This window comes from Chaetodon auriga, chromosome 22 (genome assembly GCF_051107435.1).
Source record: "Chaetodon auriga isolate fChaAug3 chromosome 22, fChaAug3.hap1, whole genome shotgun sequence".
Taxonomy (NCBI): domain Eukaryota; kingdom Metazoa; phylum Chordata; class Actinopteri; order Chaetodontiformes; family Chaetodontidae; genus Chaetodon; species Chaetodon auriga.
In genome coordinates, this window is record NC_135095.1 from 4,690,480 (window position 1) to 4,717,962 (window position 27,483).

The 27,483-nt window shown below is 43.5% G+C and overlaps 1 protein-coding gene across 12 annotated transcripts in view; it reads right to left on the reverse strand.

Annotated features, from left to right (window-relative positions):
• osbpl8 (oxysterol binding protein-like 8) overlaps positions 1-27,483 on the reverse strand; it is a 76,749-nt gene that overhangs the window by 28,307 nt on the left and 20,959 nt on the right. For 5 of the 12 annotated variants that reach the window (XM_076721652.1, XM_076721651.1, XM_076721654.1 and 2 more), the window contains 2 exons: positions 7,529-7,565; positions 5,815-5,985 (listed from right to left, as the gene is read on the reverse strand). In XM_076721652.1, the coding sequence (XP_076577767.1) occupies positions 5,815-5,985; positions 7,529-7,565 (208 nt within the window). Of the gene's footprint in view, positions 1-5,814; positions 5,986-7,528; positions 7,566-20,705; positions 20,787-27,483 lie in introns of those variants that run through there. The other 7 variants (XM_076721659.1, XM_076721658.1, XM_076721663.1 and 4 more) reach the window with 4 other exon arrangements.

Genomic DNA, 27,483 nt, shown 5'->3' on the forward strand with positions numbered 1-27,483 from the left:
CAAGCACATACAACCACAAAACATAAGCTCTGTTGAGGACAGAAGGAAGCTCTTGATCACACCAGTGCTCAGCTGATCCTGCTATATTTCCCAGATGTAAACCAAGAAAACCAATCTCTTTCTATGGATGCACTTTCACATTGTTAGATTTCTACATTCAGCTTTTACAGAATCAGCATGAAGATTCACAAAGACTGTCATATTGAAAAGACTCGTCACTGACTCCTGGGTACAGTTTATCCGTGCTGGAATCAAACACTTTGTCTGTAACCAAGCAGGTAACGCTGACTGTTAATTGCCTCGGTTGGCAGACGTCTGTGACGCACTCATCGCACATTTCAGGACATCATGTTATTTCAAGGGTGCGATTCCAGCTGCATTTCAGCGAATAAAATGTGGCTCGGCCGACATGAAAAGCTGACATATTCTGACGTGTTTCAGTTCGAAACTGAGCACTTTCAAATGCTAGTCGTGTTGTGCTGTTTCTGATTTTTAAAAAGGAAAACTTGTTTATTTGCTGTGCAGAAGGCCATGAAAGAGAATTACTTTCATTAGGATGATTCATACCAAAAGACAAGATAGTGTGCCTTGGAAAAGGATCAGTGGGCACCAGTGGGTCCTGTATCTTTGAGGAAATGCTTGCACTGCCATTGGGTTTTATCTTTGAATCCCAGTCTCCGAGGCACCTCATCTTCCCTTCAGATGACCGGTCCTATTTTACTCATATTAGCCCCTGAAAGAACCTCCAGCATTCTGCTGGCATCATACCAAACCTTGCTACCAACTGTCCATGGACACATATAATCCCTACAAAACAAGTGTCCCTGAGCTAACTGATGAATCTTAAAACTGACAAATTTGCAGCTCTGCCTGCCTGACTCAAACGTGCTTTAATTAACACAGGTTATTAGGATGTTGTAGATGTAGAATTCCAGATCGCAGACCTAATTAACCTCCCTGCAGAGGAAAACTCCACTTCTGCTGGTCCAATGGTATTTGAGCAGCATTTGAGAAACATCTGCTAAGTATAGTCATCATCTGGGTCATTTGTCAAGTTATTTCCACTAAAGTAGGAGTTTCAAACAGGCCTGAATGAAATATTCTATACACTCTACTACCAATAGTAAAAAGCATTCCTGTCACAAGGACATGCAGAGCTACTGAGCACACAAATGTGAGCGCTGTTCAGTATCAGCTCTTTGTCTTGACCGGCCGGAGTTCGTGCACCACGTCTACCTGCTCTACACAGCAGAGCAGATATCATAAGTGATAGCTGAGAACAAAGCAAAACCTTCTGAGCCAATAATCTGTTTTATTTACAGCTGATATCAGCAGCACCTACGAGCACACAAAGGGCAGAACCCACAGAGGACAATAATCTTGCATCGTCATTCATAAAATTTCGAGTGAATAAGATAGTTTTAACAGTGAAGCTGCCTCAGAGGAGGGGCCCGTGTCAGGCAAAACAACTACACATGATTGCGCCGCAGATATACTATGACACAGTAACCCACGAGCTGCAATACATCTGATACCATGCAGTGCAAGTGATACACATACTGCAGACAGTAGGTCACATGCAGACAGACACATCTAGTCTTACATAAAGGCTACAAGGAGACCCTGTAAGCCTGGGATTAGCTCTGCAACAAAGAGGCTTTCTGAAGAGTGGCCTACAGGCATCTCCTGCCGTGTTCCCCTCCTCCCAGTCTCACTGGAGGAATAGTCGGGCACTTTGTAGAATGGAGGAACGTTTGCTCTCGTTTCTGTCCATATGACAACTCGGCTGAGAAAAGGCCTTTTTACGGTGTGATCGTCCTTCTGTCCTCATGTGAGGCACCTCACGCAGACAACGCACTCATACCAAATGACAATACAGAGAGCGCAGATCAGGAATCATCACGGGGACGGTGGCGAGGAGGGATTTCATGTGAGCAGGTACGACTGAGGCAACAGAGATGTCAAGCTGTTGCTCTCCCCGAAACACTAACAAGCACCTTGTCAACTGATACTACTTCATACTGTACCTTGCTTTCCTTTAGGCTAAAACTGAAGAGCCCCAAGGTCAAGTGCTGACAGGACTCTAATCGCCCAAATCATGCTACAATCCCTCCTGCTTTAGATCCAGGTTGTGTCAGTCCAGGCAAGCCTTTGGCCGGCTGAGCGGAGCTCAGGCCCCAAGGCCGAGATATTCCCCATCATCTTCCTCCTGTCCTCTTCCACAGGCACAGACATTATCTACAGTGCATATCCCCGCCGTCAAGCCCCGTCCCTCTTAGCGCTCAGGCTTCCCGGGGCTCAGCAACTCATTGGATGAGAGCGTGGGCGGAAGAAGAAATGCTGGATTGGCAGTGGCTAAGGGTGCAGATAAGACCGGCCCCCTGCATGCTGATAACCCTGTCTGACGGAGCGTAATCCCTGAGGCTGAGCTTAAATCCGCGCTGACCCTACCTGCTCTCTCGCTCTTGCACTCCCTTGCTTTCCATCTCAACTCTTCAATTTACTTTCTAACTTCAATTATTCTCCGTCTCTCCGTCTCCTCTCCGTGTGTTTGGTTTTTAACTCCCTCTCAGTTCTCTCACTACCTCATCGTCCTCGTCAGATCATTCTCTCCCTGCTGCACCGTTCTCCTTCTCCACCTCTCTCACTCTCCAGCGCAAGCAGATTTTCTGTTTACCTGGAAAGAGGACAGCAAGTCAGGAAAGGCGGTTAAAGCGAGAGCGGCTTCAAAGCCGATTGGAGAAGCCTCGTCAAACGACCTCCTGGGTTTATTTTTGTTCTTAGTGAGTCATAAAGAAAAGCAGTCTCCCTTGGCGGCCAGACCACAGACGCCACAGTTTGTCTGCGCATATGTCATGTTGCAACAAAACTCACATTCAAATAAACAATCCAAACAACATTATGAAAGCAGTCTGAGTCACAGACTAATAATACACAGTTAACTATAAATAACTACTGCTACTCTCTATTAGAGCCTGACTGGCACAGATTTTTATGAGTCTAAAAAAATAATAATTCAAATAATGATATGTTGAAATGCAAACTTCTGAGGAAAGAAATATTACTTATTTGTGATTTGCAAGGGATATAGGATTCACAGTTGTGTTCTGTGTTTCTTCACAAACCGATAATGATGATGTGAAGTTGAGAGGGTAGAGGACGAATCTGATTACTGAGCAGACCCCGTGCAAACAAGGGTTTGAGAGAGCGAGTACTTGTGCATAAGTACTATTTAGCAAACTGGTCAGTCAGAGACAAGGACCTTCACTCGGAGGGTACAATCAAATGTAATTATGTTCCAGCAGAACTTATGAGAGTTATTCTCGAGAAATCAGGCTTGTCGTGTACTGAGCACCACTGAGTCACTAAAATGAGCTCTGGAAAAATGACTCAAAAAAACAAAATAAATCATGATCGTGATCGATCTTTACACCTTAGCTGTGAATTTTCACATGACTCCTACAATCTTCTTCTCAATTCAGAAATAACTATGTCGATGCAACAGTCGTCACCTTGTGACTCTGGAGTCTGCGCCTCGACGGAGCCTCGCATTAAACATTTCAATAACGTGCGACTGCAGCCTTCAAACGACGACAAACATGACTGGTCAAGGCGAGCAAATCAAGGCATACGCCGTCATCGCTTTGACGCAAGACCGAGGGCTAGCTGAAGAAAAATCAGTTGCCATGGATACCACTTTGGGCTGCAGGGAGTCGAGGGTCAGAAAAAAAAAAAAGCTTTCTTGCTGACTTGCTTCGAGCTGCAGTTACGTTCGGAGGGTGGTGTTGCTGGACAGACAATAGCCATGTCGGCATGTAGGTTTGCTGCTGCTGCATCTTTCTTACAAACAACGCTCTCAGGAAAATATTTGCCAAGGAGTAAAGAGTTTCATTACACTGATGGTCTTCAACTACAATGTCTGTGTACACTGCATGGAGACATGTCTTATTCTTGATAAATAACTGCACACACAGGGAGAGATTTGATGTAACACATTCCCAAAAGCTGGGCAGCTTCAGCAGAACCAGCCTTTATAGACGCTATCACAAGTGGTCGTTGATGTTGTTGTATGCACACATTTATCACACTCTGACTGGCCATCACATGTGTCACACACTCACTCTCAGTCTCGCGTGTGACACGTGTGATAGGGAGTCAAAGAGTGTAATTATGCTGTACATAAATATATTTATTTACTGTGTTTGTTTCCGTGTTGTGCTCACTCCCTCTTGTGGTAAGAAGTTAGAAGTAAGAAGATAAAGACACTGAGCTGCTACGTCAGACGTATTAATGCAAATGGATTCAGCTGGTAGCGACAATAAATGATGGAATACTAGAGCTACTCAACGTGTCCCAAAAGTTTTAACATAAAACATAAAAGAAACGTTTGAGCATTGATGAGTCACGTGTTTGAAATTACACTCTGACCCAGCTTGCATGTGCGTGACACACTGGGTCATGCATATGCAATTTTACGTGAGAATTGATATAAGAGCAAACCTGCAACATTCCCATGGTTCATCAAAACCAGCAGCGCTCAAAGCTTGTGACATATGATACTGACAGACCATGAAACTGGTGGAAACTGATCAGTAGCAGCCAAACAGTGTTCATCTAATTTAATATTAGATTGTGTGAAATAAGATTCTTGTTCTGCCCATCACAGGAAACAGAACTGTCTATCTTAAAAAAAAACAGAAAACCCTACATCCACCAAAGTATTGCATTTCACTGCAGTTACAGCAGAGAATCCACAAGAGGGTGCTGTAACATAAGAGCACAGTCCAGGCAGGATGATGGGTGATGTAAGACCTCAGTCCAATTTACCCTTGAGCTTATTTCTGGACAGTTTTACTACACATCTTCTATTTGATTTATTCCTAATCTGAGGTCTAGGGATTTCCCGTAGCGTGAATATCATTAGACCACAATGAGTGCCAATAAAACACAATTCCACTTGAAATGACCAGGCTGAAGGGTTGAAGATAACACAAGCTTTTAGAGAAAAACATCAAATGTGAGGATCAGGCAGCTAACATGGTCTGGTTTTTTATGATGCATCACAGAGCACAGCTGCTTATTTGCATTTATTTATGTTTGCCTTGATATAAACCTGCTCATCCCACAGGTATATGGCTGCAAGCAGGCCGAGATCCACTCAACAAGTATGAGTCATCGCTTCTCAAAGGAGTGTCTGGCAAAGGTAAAGGCTAAACATAACACCAACAGCTGGCCTCGAGCTAGAAATGTCCACTCTCACTGGCTTTTAATTGTCTTAAAGCATTATCTTAAAACCAAAGAAAAGAAAGACAAAGACAGGAGGATTATAAGAGTTAAGAGGCTCAGCATATATGTAATGCAGGTCTGTGTTGAGCAAGTGTGTGTTTGTAGCAATTGTAGCAGCATAACTGCTGACTGTACCGATCTGAGCCAGAGCGTGTTTCATGATTCATGAGTTTAACTTTTCATCTGTGAGACGGCGAATGTGTTATTTCTTGTTTCACTTAAAACACAGTTTCACTTTAATGGGAAAGGTCTGCAGTAAGTGGTTGGATTTAATTAACAATGGCTTCATGCAGAAGCAAAGGCACAGAAGTAGAAGCTATTAACATTATTTTGTGAGTCAGAAAAGTATTTCTGTTACAAAGCGGAACTAAGAGAGCGTTGAGCAGGCTGCGGAGATGTCCATTACGTTCAATTTACCGTGGCAAAATGTAAATATGGAGGAAGTTTTCTCGGTGATCATCCATAATAAACGACGGCGCTCATATAATACTGTTCAAACCAAAGCTAGAAAGGAAGTGCGTATCTTACCGTGGCTGTAGCTGACCCCTGGGCTGAGGGTGGAGGGGGTGGCGACGTGCTCCCTGTTGGGCGTTTGGAGGCCCGCCTCCTTCTCCCTCTCCTTGTCCCGCTCCTTCACCTGGCGCTGGCTCATCCTGCCTGGGGTCAGAAGGACGGTGTCATCACCGCACACTACGGCAGCTACAGGCGGAGAGGAAGAGAGCAGGACAAGCGATGAAAGGGAAGGACAATGGAGACATGCTGCCATCTTGCTTCAGATCACAGGACGTCTGCACGCAGCCCTCTTGTGGAGCAGCTCGCAGTGCAGCATTCTGTCTCGTAACATTTGTTCTCATCCACTTCTTATGACTGAAAAAAGGCGTTTCATGAGTGCTGATAACCTCAATACGTGTCCTTCTCTGCCATCACTCCACCTTGTTTACATGGTGCTAATGGAGCAAGCACGCATGTTCCCAGACAATGGGAGCAGCTTTGCTTGGCAGAACATCAAAACAAATGGATGTCATTAAAAACGAGTTTTATCTGTCCTGAAGTGGACACTCCCTAATGTTGTTACATGGCGGCTCCTTATTAGCATCATATAAATCCAGCACAGCTCACATCTGAGTATGAGATTTGAAATAATTTCGGATGTGAAACCTCTTGCGTTTATCAAGTTGAGACACATTTAGAACAGAAACTGCTTCCCCCAAGTGAAGACAGATTAGATATTATGTGGGGCTAACACAGCGGTGCTCTGCTTGTTTTTAAGATACAGTGTGGGAATCGACTGGTTTTTATAGCTTTGCACAGATTTGCAATTCATGCTAAAAAGTTATTTTAATTCTTAGCTCAATTAAAAATTCAGTGGGGGCACGGCTTTTAACTTTAATGTGGCAAATTAGTGAGCCTCTAAACCCTCTGCTGGGCTGTACCCTCAAGCTGCTGTGCAGAACAGGCAGGTTATGCATGCTGGTATGCACACAAACAAACACATAAGGTGACAACGATAATGCAGTATATAATCCAGATCATAATCCAGTGATGTCAGTGCCTGTCTACCCTATCAGACAGCAGTGTGTGTTCAGCAGCTGAGCCGTTGTGGATGTGTACTCTACATTTACATGGACGTGTGCTGTCATGGGTCTGGGTGAACCACACATACATGCTGACGCGCTTTCCCAAGAAACGGGTGTCAGAAGCAAACAGGACAGTTCATAAAGAACCACAGAGACGAGGCACGAGTTTAACGGTCTAGACCTCCAAGACAGCAGAGAGAGACCAGGTGGTAAAAACACTTGAGAGGGTTTTTTTTAAGGAGGCAATGGTGCTGCAGACAGACAGCCTATACAGCTTGCAATACCTGCAAATGCAAAAAAAGCCTGCAGCAAAATTTACGTCAAAGAGACATTATGCATATTCTGTCCCATGACAAACTGCAGTTAATGGTTTATTGATGGGTAGACCATTGCTAATAAACAAAGGTGCCGGCAGAGCAATCAAAGTAACTATTAGGAGCCTAAGAACAGTTAAAGTACACAAGAACATAGAAAAATACACTTTTATAAGCACATATGTCTGAGAAAATTGTGCAACATGGGTCCATTACTATTAGCTTTTTGGCCTACTTGAAAAACACACACACACTCCCTTATGTTCTATCTGCTCCTAAATACCAGCCCTGGCCCATCCCATGTCTGTGTGCACTGCCCTTAGCCCTTCTCCTGAAAGGTCACTGGCTTACCGGAGTTGGCATGGTGCTCTCTCAACTCTGCATGGTGCTAGCAGGGGAAAGGGTGGAGGCAGAAAAAGAAAAGTCCAAGAGACAGAAAAAAAAATAAAAAAGTGATAAAAAGAGAACAAGGAACAGAGAGCGAGAGGGATTGAAAAAAAGTGTGTCAGAGATTTTGGATAAAGATTAAAGGAGGGGAAGGGAAGAGGGGCGTCCACCATGTGTTGTTGACCAGATGTTGGCAGTGGTAGGTTTGCGTGCAGCAGGATGCGCGATAGCGGGCAGCATCGGCAACAGCAGCAGCAGCAGCAGCAGCAGTAGAAGAAGCCGCAGCCACACAGGACGACACACAATAAAAAAAAGAGGAGACAAGAGACAGAAAACAAAAGAAAAAAAACAGACATTAGTTTAACCAAAACGTTAACGGAGGACATAAGTTGACACAAAACTTGCAACAGATCGGAGCAATGGCAGAGATAAGCTGGAGGATAATGGATAATGCATGAGGACAGAATGATAGGACATTACCACTCTACACACACATTTATACTAATTCACAAGAGTAAATACTATATCTCATCCATCCACAATAACTAAAGCAGCACTGACATATCCGTGCTGTGGTCTTGTCTCTCATGAGATGGAATCTGACCAAATCAGCAGATTGAAATACAGACATTTCGGCAACAAAATACTATTTTCATGATTTAATAATCTGCTGATTATTTTTTCAACTAATCATTTAGTCTATAAAATGTCCAAAAAAAGAGTTCAATCTAGAGCCATGCACTGGAACATTCCCACAATGACAATGCTAATACGCTGATGTTCATAGCACCAGGTGTAATGTTAACTATGCTAAATATTTTATTTTAGCGTGTTAGCATGCTAACATTCACCACTATCATCATTAGTTTATACAGGTATTTGGGAGTAAACCCAAGAATTTGACTTATTTAAAATATGAAATGGAGGGATCACTACACACACACACACACACACACACACACACACATATATATATATATATATGTACACACACATATATATATATTGATATTAGACATTTTTTGAATATTGTGTATTAGAAGTATTAATAGAAATCATTTCCATGTACAGTTTCTATCTGTTAGTGCCAACTAAAACTGTATTAAATGCAACTCTAAGAGCACCAATAGGAGCTCTTATTGGTCAGATGTTGAACTCTGATCCTGTGCACAGCAGAGGGCGGGGGCACTTTACAACTGGCAAAAAAAGAATCCAATCACATTTGCTCAACATGGCTCCACGCTCACTACACTCACAGCCACACAAAATGTCAACACATCACAGGATTTTCCTAATCCCTCCATCCTCAGGAGGACGTGGCTCTCATAAAGGTTTACGTGGAACTGCTCATTTAATAAGATCCTAATTAAGTCATGAAGGCAATCCGTGCTGCTGCCGCGGATAGTGGAGCGAACCGACGTCACAGTCATACCTGGAACAACGCCGGATTGCACTGATCTCCAGTCAGACGAAACACTACCACAGGCAGCTACGTAAGGAGAAAGATAAAGAAAACAATGCCACTGATTGGATACTGCTCAGTTAATCAGGAAGGGGAAATCAAATTGCTATGTTCTGATTGGTTAGAATCCTTGTCTGAGAGGATAGACAACACTAAGAACTGCTTACAACAATAAGGCGAACGGATTAGGAAACTGTCACCGAGCATCAGAGGTCAATTAACAAGGCTTTGTGGAGAGGCATCAACACTGTAGTTTTCTAATTCAATCTTGGCTCAGCTCATATTCTTGTAGTGGGAAAGCACAGATAACACTTAAGCCCCTCCCTCTGGGTTGCAAAACACTGACCTCCAGTCACCGGGGGAATGGAGGTTAGACGAGTTCGTGTCTGGAATTCTGGTTGGATTCCTCGATAGTTCCTTCCTAAATAGTCCAACGGTTCAAACCAACAATCTTTTTTTTTGCCCCCAGTGTGCACAATAATGCCACCATCAATTATTACAGCCTAAATCTGATCCCAAAACAAGTGGTGCTGTCGGCAGCTTCCCTGACGGACAGACTGACGTGTGAACGCAGCGTGGATGCTCTTTATAGAAGCCTCACCTGATGATTAGTGTTGATTAATGATGCAGATGAGTGCGTGGGGAAGAGACTGACAGAGAGACAAAGTGAAGGGCTATGAATAATCTCAAGTGTCACCAGCACAAAATCTAAATTGTGACAGGCAGCCCGAGAAGAGTTTTATTGGTGCGGTGTAATGAGAGGCACAGTTGGATCACTACATGCGGCGGGCCTATATTAGCATTTGAAAAGCTTTCTTGGCTATAAATTGACAATCAAGCTGTAGAGGCTGGTGGGTAACTTGAGTGCAGGGGTGGGAGTGTGGATGTAAATGGGTGGCAGAGCAATCAAAGGGGTCCTTTCTGCCTTAAGTTTGACTCATTCAACGCTGCAGTTTACTTGATGCTTTGTAAAACTTTGGTGCACTTTCTTTTATGTTTGTGTCTTCAAAAATCTTTTCGAAAGAGGAACTGTACAGTGTAGCGGCACGGTGGTGCGTGCCTCACAGCAAGGAGGTCGCTGGTTCGATCCCCGGGTTGGGCAGGGCCTTTCTGTGTGAAGTTTGCATGTTCTTCCCGTGCATGCGTGGGTTTTCTCCGGGCACTCCAGCTTCCTCCCACAGACCAAAAACATGCTCATTAGGTTAATTGGTGACTCTAAATTGTCCATAGGTGTGAGTGTGAGTGTGAATGGTTGTCTGTCTGTGTGTCTGTCTATGTTGCCCTGCGATCGGCTGGCGACCGGTTCAGGGTGTACCCCGCCTCTCGCCCATTGCTAGCTGGGATAGGCTCCAGCCCCCCGCAACCCCGAAAGGGATACGCGGGTATAGAAGATGAATGAATGAATTGTACAGTGTAAGGTGCAGATGCAAGAAGACTCTCTTGAGGTCTAGTGACCTGAAATGATGATTGGAATGAATGTACCACTCGGAGCTCTCTCAATTCTTCAAATTAAGTTTCCTGAAGAAAAAAATGTGTTGTCCCAGCATACACTGCTCCTCCCTTCTTGTAAAAAAGTGAACCTGCATGTTCCTTTAGGCTGAACTAGCTTGCAGTGTTTTACATTGCAGAATTAAACCATCCTGTACACTTTATTAAACTGCGGGAAAATGCAACCCTGAACTTACATTTCGAGGATGATCTAGTGTTGAATGGAAAATGAGACAGTGCCAGGACATTTCTCATTAAATCTAATATATTATAGCAACATTTTATTCACCGATTTTCCATTAAAATGTGACAATAACACCACCACTAACCTCAGTATCCACAGTCATTTTAAAAAGCTCTTTCAAAGCTGTGCTGTGTGACTAGTGAAGCAGCAGGCACACACACACACACACACACACACACACACACACACACACACACACACACACACACACACACACACACACACACACACACAGCAGGTCTGATCACAGACACTGGGAAAGATGACAGCTGGCAATCGTGTTATTCCTTTTAACAAAATCTATCTACATCTGCCTTTGTGAGCAGCCCAATACAACCCCGTTCTTTTTTTAGACAGCCGTTGGACTTTTAGTACCTGCAGGTAGAGTCAGTTTTCATTGAAGCGTAAACCAAACAGCAGATCTCAGATAAACCAGAGATGAACAATCAATGACACCAGGACATGCACGTATGACCGTCATACTCAGCAGTAATGTCAACAACTGAAAATACAGAAAACCAGGCTGGACGCGGCAGGTACTGCTGCAGCACAGGACAGCGATCAACCCTCTGCCTGACGTGTTTGACTAAGGCGAAGTCAGAGGATATGACTCAGAGCAAATAGACTCACAATGACTGCTCACACGTTCAGATCCAAGCGTAGTCTGGTCTTCCATGAAGGACACAACAGCAAAGATGTGTCATTTAAGGCCAATAATTCAACACTGACTGCAAATGCATTCATATAAACTTGTAGTTAGTGCATCATCAGTGTCACGGCACTGTTCAGGTTTAGTTTGAGCAGCTTTAAGTGTGTGTGTCGGTGTGTATCATTGCATGCATGCCAGACAACCTACCCAGGATTAACAAAGTGAGAAAAAAAAACCAAAAACAGTACTATCATCATCTCAAAGTGTAGTGTGACTGTTTAGTTGTCTCTCAGATAGAAAACAGAAAAAGCTGTATTTTAAGACAAGGTGACATTTTGTTGTCTGAGTTTTTTTTTGGGGGGGGGGGCAACATCCTGCAGTGATGACAAGGACAGTGCTCCAGTTGGTGTGCCGTATGATTGAGAGCCATATGCTCTCAATCAGTGTGGCAGAGGGCGAGGGATTCAAAGAGCTAGCTCAGTACTTGAGGCTGAGTATGTTATGTCATCTAGAGCTACTATGACTAAACACATTGAAAAACACCTCAAGGAGAACAAAGATGAGCTAAAAGTCGAGCGAGTCAGGGCAGACAAGCTAGCTCTGACCGCCGACACACAAGCAAAGCTACGTCACAACTACCTGTCACTGGGAGCAGGGTTTCTGCTGCATGGTAATAAACGTTTTTTTACCTGGACATATCCCTACAGGTATAACGTCGAGTGAAAACAATTCCTGTGTTAGATGTGAAAACATTCCAGCTCTACATGCTGTTTTCACTCCGCTGCTTCTCTGATGTCTGCCCTCTCCCGATTCAGTGAATTAAGAGGTTATTTCGACCAAACCAGAGTTGATAGCGATTGGTGGAAGAGTGAAAAATGATCCAAAAAGAGGTGAGTTTAATTTCATTCCCGTCAAGTTTGAATGAAGTATGTTTTATCAAACATCTGTAGATATATATATATATATATTGTGTGTGTGGATATGCAGTTTCATTCAGATACTGAAGCACACTAACAGAAATGACCCGCATCTCCTTCAAAGCTTCCAAGCGTTAAGCACAGCACGTTCTCTCTGCCCCTGAAAAGATGAAGAGTGCTTGCGCAGGATAAAATGCCATGACATATTACATAATGTTTAAACATCACTCGCAGCAGATTCCTGACCCAGTTTCCTTTTAGTAGCAGGGAAAGAAGAGGTAACAACAGCAGCCCCCCTCCCCTTTTTTTCTATATCTGAAGGGCACCTTTTGCCATTTACTCAGCTTAGAATCAAAACACATTTTGATGAAGGCAAAACCTAAACGCTGGTCTAACACAGAATGGGCCATCCTGTGTAGTTAACCTCCAAATATCTGAAAAATATTGATTTCAAAAAATCCTCCAACCCCGTCTTTGTATAAGAGAGTCAAAGAGAAAGAGAGCAACATCTTTTTAGGTGCCAGACTGCTGCTGAACAGCTGAGTCATCACTGGCAGCCATTTATTTAGCGGACGCTGAGGCGGTATATTCTTAGAAATCCAGTGACGATGTGGTTACAAACATTAGCATTTTATTCAGTTTTTGTTTGCGTAGGAAAATGCGAATCATGCTTTCATAACTTCCCTCTCAACATACCATACTGCTGCTGCTGATACAGATGTGTTACAAATGAAAGGAAAAACCAACATGGTGTCGAAGTAGTAGTTGTGTTGTTGCAGTTGTAGCGCCATGATCCTCCAGAACAGTTTCATTGATCCTCGTCATAGAGTCTCTGATCACTACTGGACCACTACTCAACATTCCTTCAAAAGATGTTCCCTTATTTGGTGCTTTGATGAGAACTGTCTCACTCAGTTGCTCCAAAATTTCCCTTAAATGTTCAGCTGGATTGAGATCAATGATTCACATCCTGTTCTTACTCAAATCAGTGAGCTATCCCTTGTTCCCTGTGTGGATGCGTCTTCCACCTACATGTATCTTTTCAAACCGCACACAGCAGAACTTGAACTTGAGCTTAAATACCAGAAATAACTTCCGTGTGATTTGATTCTTTACATAAACACTACATTTGTGCAGCTTTGATTTAAAGCTTCATCTATCTGCTTTTCAGTGTGAGACACCTACTGTAAAGTGGGTTTATCTGAGCTGCTGGTATACTGAGAGTGAACCAAATCTACAAAGTTTCAGGCTGGAAAACCAAACCAATGAGCTGAAAGACACTAAAACACTCCTTCACAGTGGGTTTGTCATTTGCTCCATTGTTAATATGAAAACATAAGAGCAGCTTTAAACAAAAGAGTGCATTTGTCTCCATTCACTGTAGCTAATGTGATGTGTGAAGATCTCTTCAATATTCTATCTCCCCCTCTTTGTTGCAGTGACCCAATTCCCATCCACACATCAATGAACGACCTTTAACAGTGTCACAGAAATGCCTCTGAGCCCCTCAAAGTTCAACCACTGGACAACAATGTTGATGAACTTCTCAGCATGTTAATGTAAAATTGGGATTTGCCTTTGTGTTGTTACTGAGGTCGTGCCCTGGGAGTGAATGAACAACCATTTAAGGTTATTAGGAAAGTCTCCCGCCTACCACACACTCTAATGAAGTTTCTCACAACAGCTGTTGTGACACTGGATTCATCAGCAGTGTTTATACAGCCCAGCTGAAGCTAATGACTGGGGTTTATCTGTGTGCAATATATTAGAACAGAGGAAAATCAATGTGCAGTGTTTTGACTGTTCCCAAGAGCTTGAAAAAGTTTGTTCTTATTCTAAAATTCCATCTAAAAGTACCTGGAATGTGTAAAGGCCACTGCAAGTGAACTAAAAACAACCATTTTGTTGTTTCCAGGAAATCCACAGCACATGATGGTATCTTGTTTCATTATGTGCGCCTGCTCTGCGCTCACCTTAATTAAGCAACCTGATACAAGCTATCTTCTACAGATGTCCTGATCTAGAGAGTTTGCCTCACATCCTGATCCTGTAAGTGGTGATTAACTGTTCTGAAAGGACTAGTTCTCTAAGAGGCAGAACCATCATCTGAATCACGACGCGATGTGAATAGCCAGCCTTATTTCTTGCATGAAGAGAAGTGCGAACTGTAAACTGCTGATATCAAAATAAGGCAGATAGCAGCTTCGGCTGGTTACAGGGCAGCAATAAGGAGGCATTTAGGGTTCTGGAAAGGTGTAAGAATAACCTACAGCACACGTGAGAACAAATATAACTCCAGTTAAGATGATAAGAAATTAACTGAAAGCTAAATGCTAATCTTCTGACCTCTACACAAACACTGTATTTCATGTAGTTGTTTTGCAATCGGACTGTTAATTAGCATTCTGCATTAAAAATGTGAGCCAAAAGTTTTACCTCTGTTAACCTGTTCAGTTTAAACACATCAGTACAAAGGAGATATTAAATACAACCAGCAGCGGGCTTCTCCAACTACTGCATGATCTGAATCAACATGACACGTTAGTTTCCATTCAAATGCATTTAAGAAACTAAGACTATAAGTGTTATCAGTGCGACGGTGATCAATCTAGCTTATTCAGACTCATTTGAGTGGCAGACAAATGACTTAATGTGGTTCAACACTCTCTCCAACAACGCCACATAAAGCACAAACACGTAAATCCACAAGTTGATATAAAGCACTCCATAATGAAAGACTAAACAGATTATTCACATTTCATTTGATCTGTAATTTCCAGTGAAAATGGTTGTCACAAACAACCCAAAGTCATAGAATACAAAATACCAAATTGTATTCACTGAGGAAAAGTGAGCAGTGGAACAAAAGCTCAAGGTAAAACTGAGGATACTGCACATCTCACCTGTGCAACGGCAAACTTAGAAGCCATTTCTACAGCGTTTGTCAGACTGCCAGGGTACTGCATTTCACCAACTCCCAAACCATCCTCCTCTGCAGCACTGGCTGAGTGTGAAAACACTCAGTCTGGGAGTGTCAGAGTGGCTTTATCCATCAAAGCATTGACACATCTGTCAGCATGAGGTGGGTCCACGGCTAAAGCCTGAGTTCTGGCAGGCGGGGAGCGACTCTATGAGCTGCTGATATTGGGAGCAGCCCATATAATGGATAATTTACAACTGGAGTGGAGCTGTAACACGCTTCGTAAATAAAACGTCTGAGAGTGTGGCCAGGGGCGACTCTGGCGGCCAAGATACTGTCCAAAGTAAAACCTGAGCCAAGGTGCTAAACACTATTCAGTGTGAGGATGTGAGAGCCAAGATATTCAGTCACTTGTAAAGTAGGCAGACAGGAAGAGGCTACAATCTTACAATCTATCAGAATGAGCAGCCTGAAAGTCTCCGGGTGTTTCATGTATTCAAATGGCTGTGTCGCAGATAATAAGCAAACAGGCAGACGCAGAGCAGGTGAGGAATTACAAACCAGAGTGATGCTGAGCAGGCCTGACTTGTCATCATCACTTTTTAAGCATGACCAGTGACAAACTCTGAAAAAAGTCCTGCCATTTGTTTCCTGTTAGGGCGGTTTTGGGCTTTAGATAACCAGTGAACAGACACAAAAGGTGCGGGCAGAATTCGATGGATGTGCAATGACTGCTGGGATACAATGGCACCGAGCCCACTGCCGCAATCCAAATCTGGTTAAGTCCAGGGAGCCTTTTGCCACTGTGCTCCGGAACAGGTGTGATCACTGAGGAGCCTGACCAGCGTGCTGCCAGACAGTGAGCCCAAAAATACTCCTGTGGGAAGCAGGCTAATGGTGCTGCTCCATTCAGAAGGTGTGCAATGAAAAACTCACATGAACACAAACGCACCCACATCATGTACACACAGTTAGGTATGAAACAATTCATAAAATACAGAGAAAATACACACAGACAAAATCAAGACAACTGTGCCCAGACAATGAGATCTGCATATGAATAAATGAGACTGTCAGTGTTCCAGGAGCATGAGAACAACGTGAAAGGGGCGTTATCTTTGTCAACTTGAAAAAAGTTAACATCGATGGATTTTGTCACACCTATTTTTATCATTTTTCTTCTATTTAGGGAAATCTGTCTGAGAAAAAAAAACTTCCAGGAAGCTGAAATATATCTCAGGTTCATTTTAAATATTACACATTATTGGTCATCTTATTATGAAGTGTAAAACATAAAATGCCGAAAGTCCCAGTGTCCAAATATATTTAATACTGTGCTTTTGACAAACACAAAACAAATTTAATTCACTGAGATTTTAGAATTTATTCATCTCAGATGACCAAAACAAGTAACTTGCCCGCACTAATGTGAAGGGTGATATTGAGATCTGGACTGCAGTACAGAGGCCAGGTCTGGTTCAAAGGCAGTGGTTTGGATGTGCAATATATCAGGCAGGTGAGAGTCACTTAGTCATGTCCTCACGCGGTTCTTGTTAAAGTTCATAACAGACTGTCTTCTCACACAAGCATGTGGAGCCAAACAAGCTCATCATTTTCTTAGCAAATGTTTGAATCTCTTGAAATCTGCCTTTTTTCCAGCTGGCAGTAAAAGTTCACAAGAGAGAGCTGTTGGTGCCGACTGTTCCACTCGCTGTCACACTGCAGCTCAATGAGCTCCAGCTGCAGCTGATCCGGAGCATCGTTGGGCTCGACGGAGAAGGGAGAGGGGAAAAGCATGATCTCCTTTTCAATAGCTGCAAAATCCCAAAAGCGTTGTTTAAACTCCTCAGCCAGAGATGCGATGTCTGCTGCATACGTCCTCGTTTGCGCATTGATATTGTCCTGTGGATTTACCCTGTGTCCATTATTTCCTGCAGTGCTGGGAAATGTGTGGTACTGGGCAGCGTTTGTGACAAAAAATTGCACTGTGTACATGTGTAATTTACATACTCTGGTCGACAGCATGGCGGGCCACAAGTAATACATTTTATGACAGAGGCTGCGGGCTGTGTGAAAGTTGGGGCTGCAATTGGCCCCCGGGCCGGACTTTGGACATGCCTGATTTAAGGGATAATCATGATCCAAGTCTTGGAGCTACAGTTCCTATAATGTGGGGCTTTGAGCCTGATTCTTAGCCTATTTTTGTTTACATTTTGACAACTTGGCACCATTAAAAGTACGCTGAATTAGCCATTAGCAGTCGTCAATGAACCCATGGATGTACAGACAGCTATCAAATGTTTACTTTGATATTTAAGAACATTTAAAAACCTGATGATTCTTCTGTGAGTTCTGGACTTAAGGAGCTGAAGTAGATTTATGGACATTTATTAATGATTGACAGAGACAATGATACACACAGGAAGTGCAAGTCACACTGAAACTAAAAATATGTGTATCATGTCTGTGTGTTCAGATGTGACAGGGGTATGACTCAGAGGAGTCTGACTTTTGTTCCAGTGCACCTTGCGCTGTACCACTGCCTCCATGCCTCCCACCTGTCGCTATGCCACCCTGCCCCCAGGGAGGTGTGCCTCACGGTTTGACAACCTCTGGTCTGCAGGAATATAATTAAAATATGCAAAACTGGAAGAAGAATGATGGTGTATGAACATCTGTACTTCAATAGTTGCATGCAAGAGTTATGCAGATTCATATTCATACTTGCAGATACTGTGAGTTTAGGTGTCAAAGCAGTTTTCAATACTTTTCACTACAGTCTTTTACTGACTTGGAGGTCATGAAAGCTCACTTAATTTAAGCATCTTTTTCTTCTTAGTATTGAAAAATAATCTCCACTGCGAACAGTGTGTACCAGTCCATCCTTCTTAGAATTAATTCACTTTACAGCTGAGGGCTCTAAATAGGTTTTTCTTTTTCAATGTAAAATGTGCTGGGAGGCGCTGAGCTACAATTAAATGTCAAGATACCTCCAGATACAGGTGGAGGAGGAAATCAGAATCCTTGTATGGCCTGACAGGAAATCCATAAAGAGATCATTCTCAGCAGCAGGGCATATTCTGACACTCGAGCAAACAGGAGCAATCCCGACGGGGTGCTGCTTTACATCCTCCCTCTCCCCTGCTAACTTAAAACATAATGGTGTCACCTCAGAGGCGACCAGGAGGCGAGCAGACTAAAAAAAAAATAGCACACCTGTTGCTTTTCGGATCGGTAATTTGTACAATTGTGTCTCACCCGTGCTTCATCTTTAATGAGGAAGGAGCGGAGAGGCGGGGGGGGGGGGGGTGACGGTCGACCTCACACAGGCTGCAGGTAGCGTTTCATCAGACTGTAGCATTTCAGCACGGCGGCCTTCAAAACAGGGGAGGTGGGGGGTAGCTGGGTGGGTCCATGGGCCTCACATAGAGTGGAGTCTCAGTTTCATCACTGCAGGGGGGCTCGGGGCTCAGGGACAGCACGGAGGCGATAGGATAAAATCTTAAGAGGAACTGTCGGCACCATATTGAAGAAAGTGGTTGAGAGGGAGGTTAAATACAGTGCTTAACTACAGAATAATGAAGTGAAATGCTATTTTGTGATTATTGTCATTCAAAGCACCTTACAACAGTGCAGTGAATACACTTTAACAAGGGGGAATAAGCTGGCCTTTAGAATACTAGTATAATGCTCAACCCATTGATCAAAGGCAGTGTAGTATGCAGTTTGGCCCAGTCTCAGCATGGCAGAGCTGTGAGCTTGGCCATTAGCCATCTGAAATGTAAACCTCACAGCACCATCGAGGATTGGCTGAACAATGAGGAAATGCAACCGCTGACTGATCGCAGCTGGATTTCTTTCTTGTTAGGGGGTTTTGACAGCTGAAGCGTCCAGCTGGAGGTTAACGCTGGAAATGCAGTATGTTGTTACATTCTGAAGAGTTTAAGGTGTATGCAGACTCCAAACAACATCTGTGCTTGTTCCTTTATTCAGGTTTGAGGTGGAGGCAGAGCTCTTTCCCTTGAAGAGCTCCTAGATAACAGCTGAAATGCTAAAGGCAGAATACAATCGATGTTTTCCTCACTGAAGGCTGTTACCTTGGTTGTAAATAACATAAAAAACCCTTAAACTTTTACTTGTGATAAGGATCTGAATACTTCTTCCACCACTCGACAGCCAACATGAACACAATATCAGATTAAATAATGAAATGGAAAAAAAAAAAGCCAATTAAATCTGATCACAAGGCTGTAACTAATGCTCATGATTCCACAGAAGTGTTTTGGTGGTCTGCTGTGCATCGTCCATTTGAATGCCTGTTCAAAAATGTTGCGTCGAGCTAAACTCCAGACTCCAGCAGCTGTTCAGAATTAGGGGTGTAATGGTTTTGAAACAGAGACTGAAAGCGAGAAACAAACATCTCGCCTCGAGTTGCAGTTCGGTCTCCTGTGTCGCCAAACGCGCTGCCAACACGGCAGGTGAGGCCCGTTGAGCTCATTACGTAACAACACTCCTTTTTCATCTCACAATTAACACTAGAAGACAACTAAATGACATCTACCAAAAACATCCCGAGCCGTGACCCTGAAACTGAGGTACATACCGATCTGTGAATTTTGTGTACCGTTACACCCTGGAGCAGAATGAATGAACACAGGCCTCGCCGATCAATCTGATTACGCTCAATCCAGCCCAGCTGCCTGCACCCCTGTGCCGCAGCCAAGATTCCTGCCTCTTTTGTGGGGAAAAAACATGAAAAACAAAAACACAACAATTCCCAGAAAGCTGTTGTTACGTAACTGCATCCCAAACAAAAGATAATTGGTTCATTTATCCTCATTCAAATGAGCCACGCACACGGTCAGACGTTTAGGTTGCAAAATTAAAAATCTTTTGCTCTCAGTTTACGTGACTCTTTTAAAACTGTACTTGCATGTATTCGGCTTTTAATTGGATTTGAGAGCGTTGCATTATGGAGCTATCATGTTTCTATAATGTACTCAATGGTACTGCAAGCAACCAGACACTGACCACCACCACCCCCCCACCCCCCGGACTAGATGCATGCTTTGGCTCTCAGCCAGCAGCAGCCCCCCCGGGGTCAGATACATGCATCCACCACTCTAATAGAAGCAGCATGATTTGCGTTAGCTGTAAATGCAGCCCCTTAGCGAAGCGTGGCAGTGAACCTTGGCTTTCATTCAGTGACAACATACTGAGCAAACAACAAGCTGGAGTGGAAACAGCACAGTCGACTGTGTCCAAGTGTGAAACCTTATCACAAAGACAAGTCTGATGGCAACACCGCATGACAACAGATTATTACCAGAACATGCTTCAAATGCGACCGTACAACAGCATGAGCTCAGTCTGACGTACAGGCTAACCTGCCCACTCCTGCTTCCTGTTTTGACACTTGACAGTGTTAAGGCTCGCTAGCAGAAAGAGAGGAAATGCGTACCGTGTCTCAGTCAGCCGAGGGAGGCGATCCCGTCGCCGCGACCGCTTCTTGGTCAGACTAAACCTGGTACGACAAGTCACTGAGCTCAGCCCCGTCTCTCCCGCACACACTAAACATTGAAGGGAGGAGACAGGGCAGGGAGACCGAGCATGTGAGAGAATTCGAGCCTCCCTCTCTCTCTCTCTCTCTCTCTCTCTCTCTCTCTCTCTCGAGTGCTTTTCCTCTTTCCTGTTCTTTTTCTTCTTCTTCCTATTTTTGTGAATTTTCTTGTTGTCCTGCTCTGTAAATTTGTCACATCACTGGAATTCATTCCCTCTCCCTCAGCTTTTATCTTAGCCTCAAAGCACTCATGATTTTCCCTCTTGCTGTGTGCCCGCCCACCCATCCACCCATCCATCCACCCATCCACCCATCCATCCACCCATCCACCCATCCATCCATCCATCCATCCATCCATCCATCCATCCACCTCTTTCCTTCCTTTCCTTCATCTACTTTTCTCTCTCTTTGGACCCCCATCAGGCATCTTCACTACAATACAACTCTTTTAAACATGTTTTTCAGACAGACATCACCTGACACACAAAACAGCTAAACACCACACAACCACAAAACAAGGAAGTAGGCTGTGGCTAGTTATAAAGGGCTGAATCTGTTGTATTGAAGCAGTTACAGTGGTAGTCAGTGCTCCGTGTATGCCCCCGAGCGCACAGCTACTGTAACCACATGGCTCTTCCTCATGCTCTTTTTGAGTGAGGCCCTCTTCCTCCTGCACCATAAACCAAAGAGGCCGAGCCAATCTCCCAGGCCATCATGGAAAATCACCCCAGAGGACACGCATGCACAACGCAGCCGCCCTGTGACCTTATTGCGGGCCCAATAACGGAAGCTTTAATGCACTCTCCTGTGCTACTGTTTCCATTAGCCTGCTTTATTGTTTCCCACAGACCACAGGGCCGCCGCCACTTAAAGATACAACGCCATATGCAACAAATGTTTGTAATCACAGCAGATGCATTGACTGAAGGTCATATGTAGATGCAGCAACACATTGGATTCAATTTGATTTGAGCTTCAAGTTGCATGAGAGCAAATAATCTGCAAAACAAGACGCAGCCAAATGCTCTCGATGTCATCCACAAACACATTTAGTCTCCTCGGGTGAGACTGAGGTCTGCAGTGTTTACTTTTCAAAACACTTGAAAATTTTTGCTCTACAGTTAGGATGAAAAGGATAGCTGATGGTAAAGCATAGCGTCAACAGCCGCTGCTCTGAGAAATGGTACGATGTGATTGCAGCCCACTGTGGTTCTCAACAAATGTGTCACCAGCTTGCGAGAAATATGATCTAGAAGTGGATAGCAGGGTTGGTGACAGCACAGTGTACTGTGAAAAAAAAAACAACATGTCACCAAATTTGTTTTCTAATCTCCCTGGCAAGTCCCTTCAAAGCCACCGTCTGCTTTGACACATTTTCTGTTTTGCTGGTAGATATGTGAACGTGTCCGTTGCCAGGTAGATTCTTTCAAGGAACAGTTAACAGCTTTGGGAATACGCTTATGTGTCAGACCGTTGGCTGGAGTCTTGTCGTCAGCATGAGGATTCCAGACTACCAGACGAGACTCCATAAAGCGACTTGGCCAAAAAACAGTGCAGCATACAACCTCCAACACAACAACCACGTGTTGTTTTTTTGACCATGATGTTTCCTGTCCTCGACACCTACTGTCACAGTGCTGTTGAGGAAGCAACTTTACAGCAGCAGTGACTGATTTGATGTTTGGCTGCTTGAGGACAGCAGAACATGTAAGCATGACATTGACAGATCTACTTGATATCTTACATCTTATAAGGTTGTCATGGCAAACAGCTGTCTGAGTGCACATGCAGCAGACACAGAGCAATGTTAGCTTTTATTTGGTGTCGTGTTTCTGGCCACCTGATTAATGTTCAACCTGCTTTAACTCTGCTTTGGTCTCCATCTTTAGCTGCTAAATGCTCCATTATGTTCACCAGCTAGTTGCTAACTTTGTCTGTCATTGGGTGCTGAGCAGCTATAGTGCCATGCATTAGATTATTAAGAGCATTTCAGCTGAAAGCAGGCTGGATCTAGCAGTGAGGTCGATGACAGTTGTGAGAGTGAATCTTAACAAGTTGAAAAAAGCATGTCCTTTAAAAGATCTACACACCTACACGTTACAAAATAAACAAAGAAAATAATGTTCTATACAGCGTTGTTGAATTATTCACCCGTTTCAGCTTGACCTTCATTTCATTTCTAATCAAAGTGATGCTGTGTGCAGTTTCCAATTAGTGGCGGTCCACGTGCCCTGGAAGATTTCAACGTCCCGGAGAAAACAGGACAAAATTCCGGTCAAATATTATCAGATTATGGACCTTATTTTCCTGTGTTTTCATGTAAGCGACAAACAGAGACTACAGTATAGAGTACTGAGCGAGAGCGCCGGCAGCTGTGAAACAGGCTGCAATGTAATCCCTCTGGGCGTTTGCACACTGTCAGTGTACGTCCACTAACAGTGTTTGCTTTTGCCAATGACAGCTCAAATTGTTATTCTAAGTGTCTGACAACATTAAGGATCTCTACAGAGATACACCCTTTAAAAGGGATCTGCTTTGTTCGACCAGAAACAGCCAACATATCGCTCTCATCAGAGCAACCAGACTCCATTTACAGAAACAGTCATTTTATCACTGGAAAACACGCTTCAATTAATGTGGCGGAAACAGAATGAAACTCATCAAAACTACTTCTTCATCTTTCACTCCCCTAACAATCACCACCAACTCTGGTTTGATCAAAATAAACCCTTAATTCACCGAATCGGGAGAAGAGAGAGAGAGAGAGAGAGGACAGACATCAGAGAAGCAGCGGAGGGAGAACAGCGTGAAGAGCCAGAATATGTCAACACCTGACTCTTATTATCACTGGACAATTTAAATATGTCGGACTTCAACAGATTTTCCCAGTCAAAAAAAAAAAGTTTGAAAAATGGTACTTACTGGACGTTTGACGTTTTGTGACTCCTGTGCACCATGCAGTGCTTTCAATGCGTCCAGCGCAGCAGTGCTGCTTGTTTTTCCACTATCAAATACTCATTTTCACAATCAAAACGAATTGTTTTTTTCTAATTCAATGTGGGTTTGTCAGCAAGGGCAACACCTTTCACATTACACATAGTCATTTGATCCAAAGTCAATATAGAAGTATTGCTCATAGCAGCTTTAAAATGTGCACTTTGAAATGTTCAATCTAAACAAACTCAAAACCACATCTATCTATCTATCTGGAAAACCGAAAGTCAGTGCACCTAAAATGTCAGTTATATTCCATCACTGAACAGGAAATCTACAGGTAAATAAGGTTGATGGCTTCCTCTCTCTCTTTTTGTGCACTTTGGTGCATTTTATGACTCATTACGACTGCAAACTTCATGTCAATATTTGGAATTACATGGATACTCCGCATGTTACCCAAGTGCTTTAAGCGTGCATGTGTGTCCTCAGAGCTTGTGCTAGTAGAACATGAGAACAGCAAGAGAAGGACTCATCAACACACTGCTCACAAGTGTTAAAAGGCCACCAATAACTACCAAAGGTTCAGGATAGAGAATACTATAAAATACTTTGTCAATACTGGAAGAGTATGTTTCAACATCTGGAAACCCTCTTTCACAGCTGTGTAGTGACAAGCCTGCACATGAAAAAACAGCTACGTGCTTTGACCTGGTAGAGGAAATTGGCTAATTTTTTTTCCTTAACAGGCCTACAAAGGAACAGTTGTGACGGAGCAGGCTACATCTACTCTTAAATGAGATAAATTCTTGGCATCTTTTCAAAAAGGGACTGGCCCTCACACTGTACTGTGGTGACAAATCTCGGCTTATGGCAATCGGATTGTATATTGATGATTGAAGGGATGATCAATGATCCTTTTTTCCTATGCCAATATTAAGGTGAAACATTATTGCTTGCAAATAGCCCGCGTAATATCTTTAGGTTCACCCTTGGCATCAGGGTAAAACCTACAATATCACCAAATACAAGATGTTTGACTTTTCTTTGATAAAGAAAGTCGTCCCTGCTGCCATTTCACTGGCATGTTGTGACATAACCATCCCCACGCCCTCCTATGCCCGCCGCCTCCTCCAGCAATCAAATCGCCTATCGTGATCTCGAGCAACCCTGATTAAATGATATGAAAACGGAAACGATCACCCGATCCCGCCCCAACCTTCCTTTAGTGAGACTCAAAATAGTACAATCGACCCGACAAACAAACTGCATCCATCACGTTCAGAAATGTAAAGCTCATTTGCAATGGAACACTGGTCATTTTAATTGGACAAAAGAGCTCAGCTGCAGGCCAGGGACTCCTGCTGAGTGTGATTTAGTCTGTGACTTTGACAATGTTTCCTCAAAGAATAAGGAATAACAAAGCACCCGTTCATGGTCGTGGCCGTGGCAGCAGCACAAAAGCATTTAAGAGGAATTTAAAGTTTATTGACAAAAAGCTGAAATTCAATCATTCTCAAAGCAGGGGCACTTATGTAATGACCCAAAACTGTAAAGTCCCACGTATACATCAGGGGGTCATCATCACTGCACCTTTTTTGAGCTGAATCACTGAACACAGAGCCATATAGAATAGAATTACAGCATGGCAGGCAGTGTACTCTACAAACCAAGTCCTGTCTCTGGACTTTAGCACTAAACTGTGATGGACATGAAGAAAGGTGATGGAAAGCGAGGGCACTGCAAAGCCAGACAGCACGAGGCAGAGCAGCACGACTCGTGTCTGTTGGCTGCTCCGACGCTCTCAGCTCCGGTGGTGAATGCCAATGAATTCTGCTAAACTTCTTTTGAACCAGACGCTGGTGCGACCTCCTCCACAGGCGTCCAATGTAAGCGAGTCTTCAGCTGGCAGCGGTGACAGGAGAGAAGCTCTACGGAGGGCTAGGACTGTTTACTGCATGCTTAACAAGCTGTTTCTAACCAATTACATGGCAGTATTTCAGGAACAGACTCCCCATGTCTCAAAACAGGAACAGCTGGGCCCAGTGGGAATCGATTGAGTTAGCTCATCTCTACACACACTAATCTTTTTGGTATCAAAAGTGAGCTAAAACTCTGTGCGTGAATTCAACTGGTGACCATAACCGTCTCAAGATACAACATGCTTGCCATTTCATTGTCTGGCATATTCCATGTTGAGATATCTCATTCATGCTCAGAGAACCAGGGTTACACAAGTAACCTAAAGTTTTACTGCATTTTTTTTTCTGAACCACTGCTGCTCTTCTCCTCCATCGCTAAGAAGGAAGCATCACAAAAACACTGCTATTCTATAGCTCCTATAGTTTATGACATTCTATATATTGTGTACTAAATGGAGGATAAACGAATGACTGTTTGAATGAATTCAACAGTGGGTACCACTGTATAGACTGTATACAGCGGCCATGCATACAGCTACAGGATAGATCTGTAAAAAGGAACATGTATAATACACAATGGCAGACATGATTGTGAGGATTGCTGCCACTCGTCTCTCTTCTCAGTATTGAAGGCAGCAGAAAACACACTTCAGAATTGCAGCCAGAGAGCTGACACACAATATATCACCCTCCTGGAGGAGGAATTGGATACTCCAAGAGGGATGTGTTTGTGTGTCTGTCAGTTCACTGGCAGAGTGCACTGAAAAAACAAAAAAACAGAGAGCTAAACATGTTCCTATAGGATCCTATGTGTCCTATAGTGATGGCTGCATCTTTAGGGAGAACACACACCATTTCTTTCTACCAGTTATCCAATCTATGCGATGTCCCTGCCCTTTTCATTCCCCAGCGTTAATAAATCCATACTGTCTTGATGACTGCTCTCAAATCAACAGCCCACCCACCACCCACCAGACGCTCAGTTTCTCCTGCACTTCACAGTTAAATCCTGAATGTTAAATTTCCCCCCACATCGTCTGAATTTCACTTTCTCGAGTCTTTGAAAGTTACTGTATATTTTCAGACTTTCGTTTGCAATTTTTCCACATCTGAGGACAAGCTAAAGCCGTGGAGGATAAGCTTGCGTTTGCTGTTTACTTTAACCCATTTGCTTTAGTGGTGAGAATGTGTCTCATCATCAGCCCAGGCTGTCGGCTCAGGTCTGTCAACAGCACCCTGAGTCTGACCACTGATGTACAGAAGCTGATGTGGCCTCAGTTTCTCACTCCCTAAGAGCAGCCTGAAGCCAATTTTCACCTCTGGCTTCTTGCAGCCCCCCCACAGCTTACTCGTGTCACATGAAGTGGTGCTGCATGTCTAAGAAACAAGAGCCTGTACCTCTGCACTGCAAGGTCAGAAATAATTTAAATGCACAAACAAGATTAAACAACACTGCTTTCCTGAAGAGCTTTTACTATGTCTGATGTTTTTAGTCCATGGCACCAATGGTAAACATCAGGTTTTGGCGTCACAATCAAAACAACGATGCTTTTGTCATATTCTGTACCAGCAGGACAAATCAATTATATGAGGAGGAAGAGACATCAGCTTCTCCACAACAGAAGCCTCCACTGATAATGCAATGCAGCCACAAGACATGTTGCATGTTAAGTAAGGGGTGTGTGGTCAGCACCACATCAAAGCTAGCCATAGCTAAATGATCGGTCTCAGTATAATCATGTGGGTATTCAGCATCCCAGTTCATGCCCATTCTCTTGGTGTTGTCAAAAGGCAATCTAGGATATTTAGGGAAGCGTTAAGTG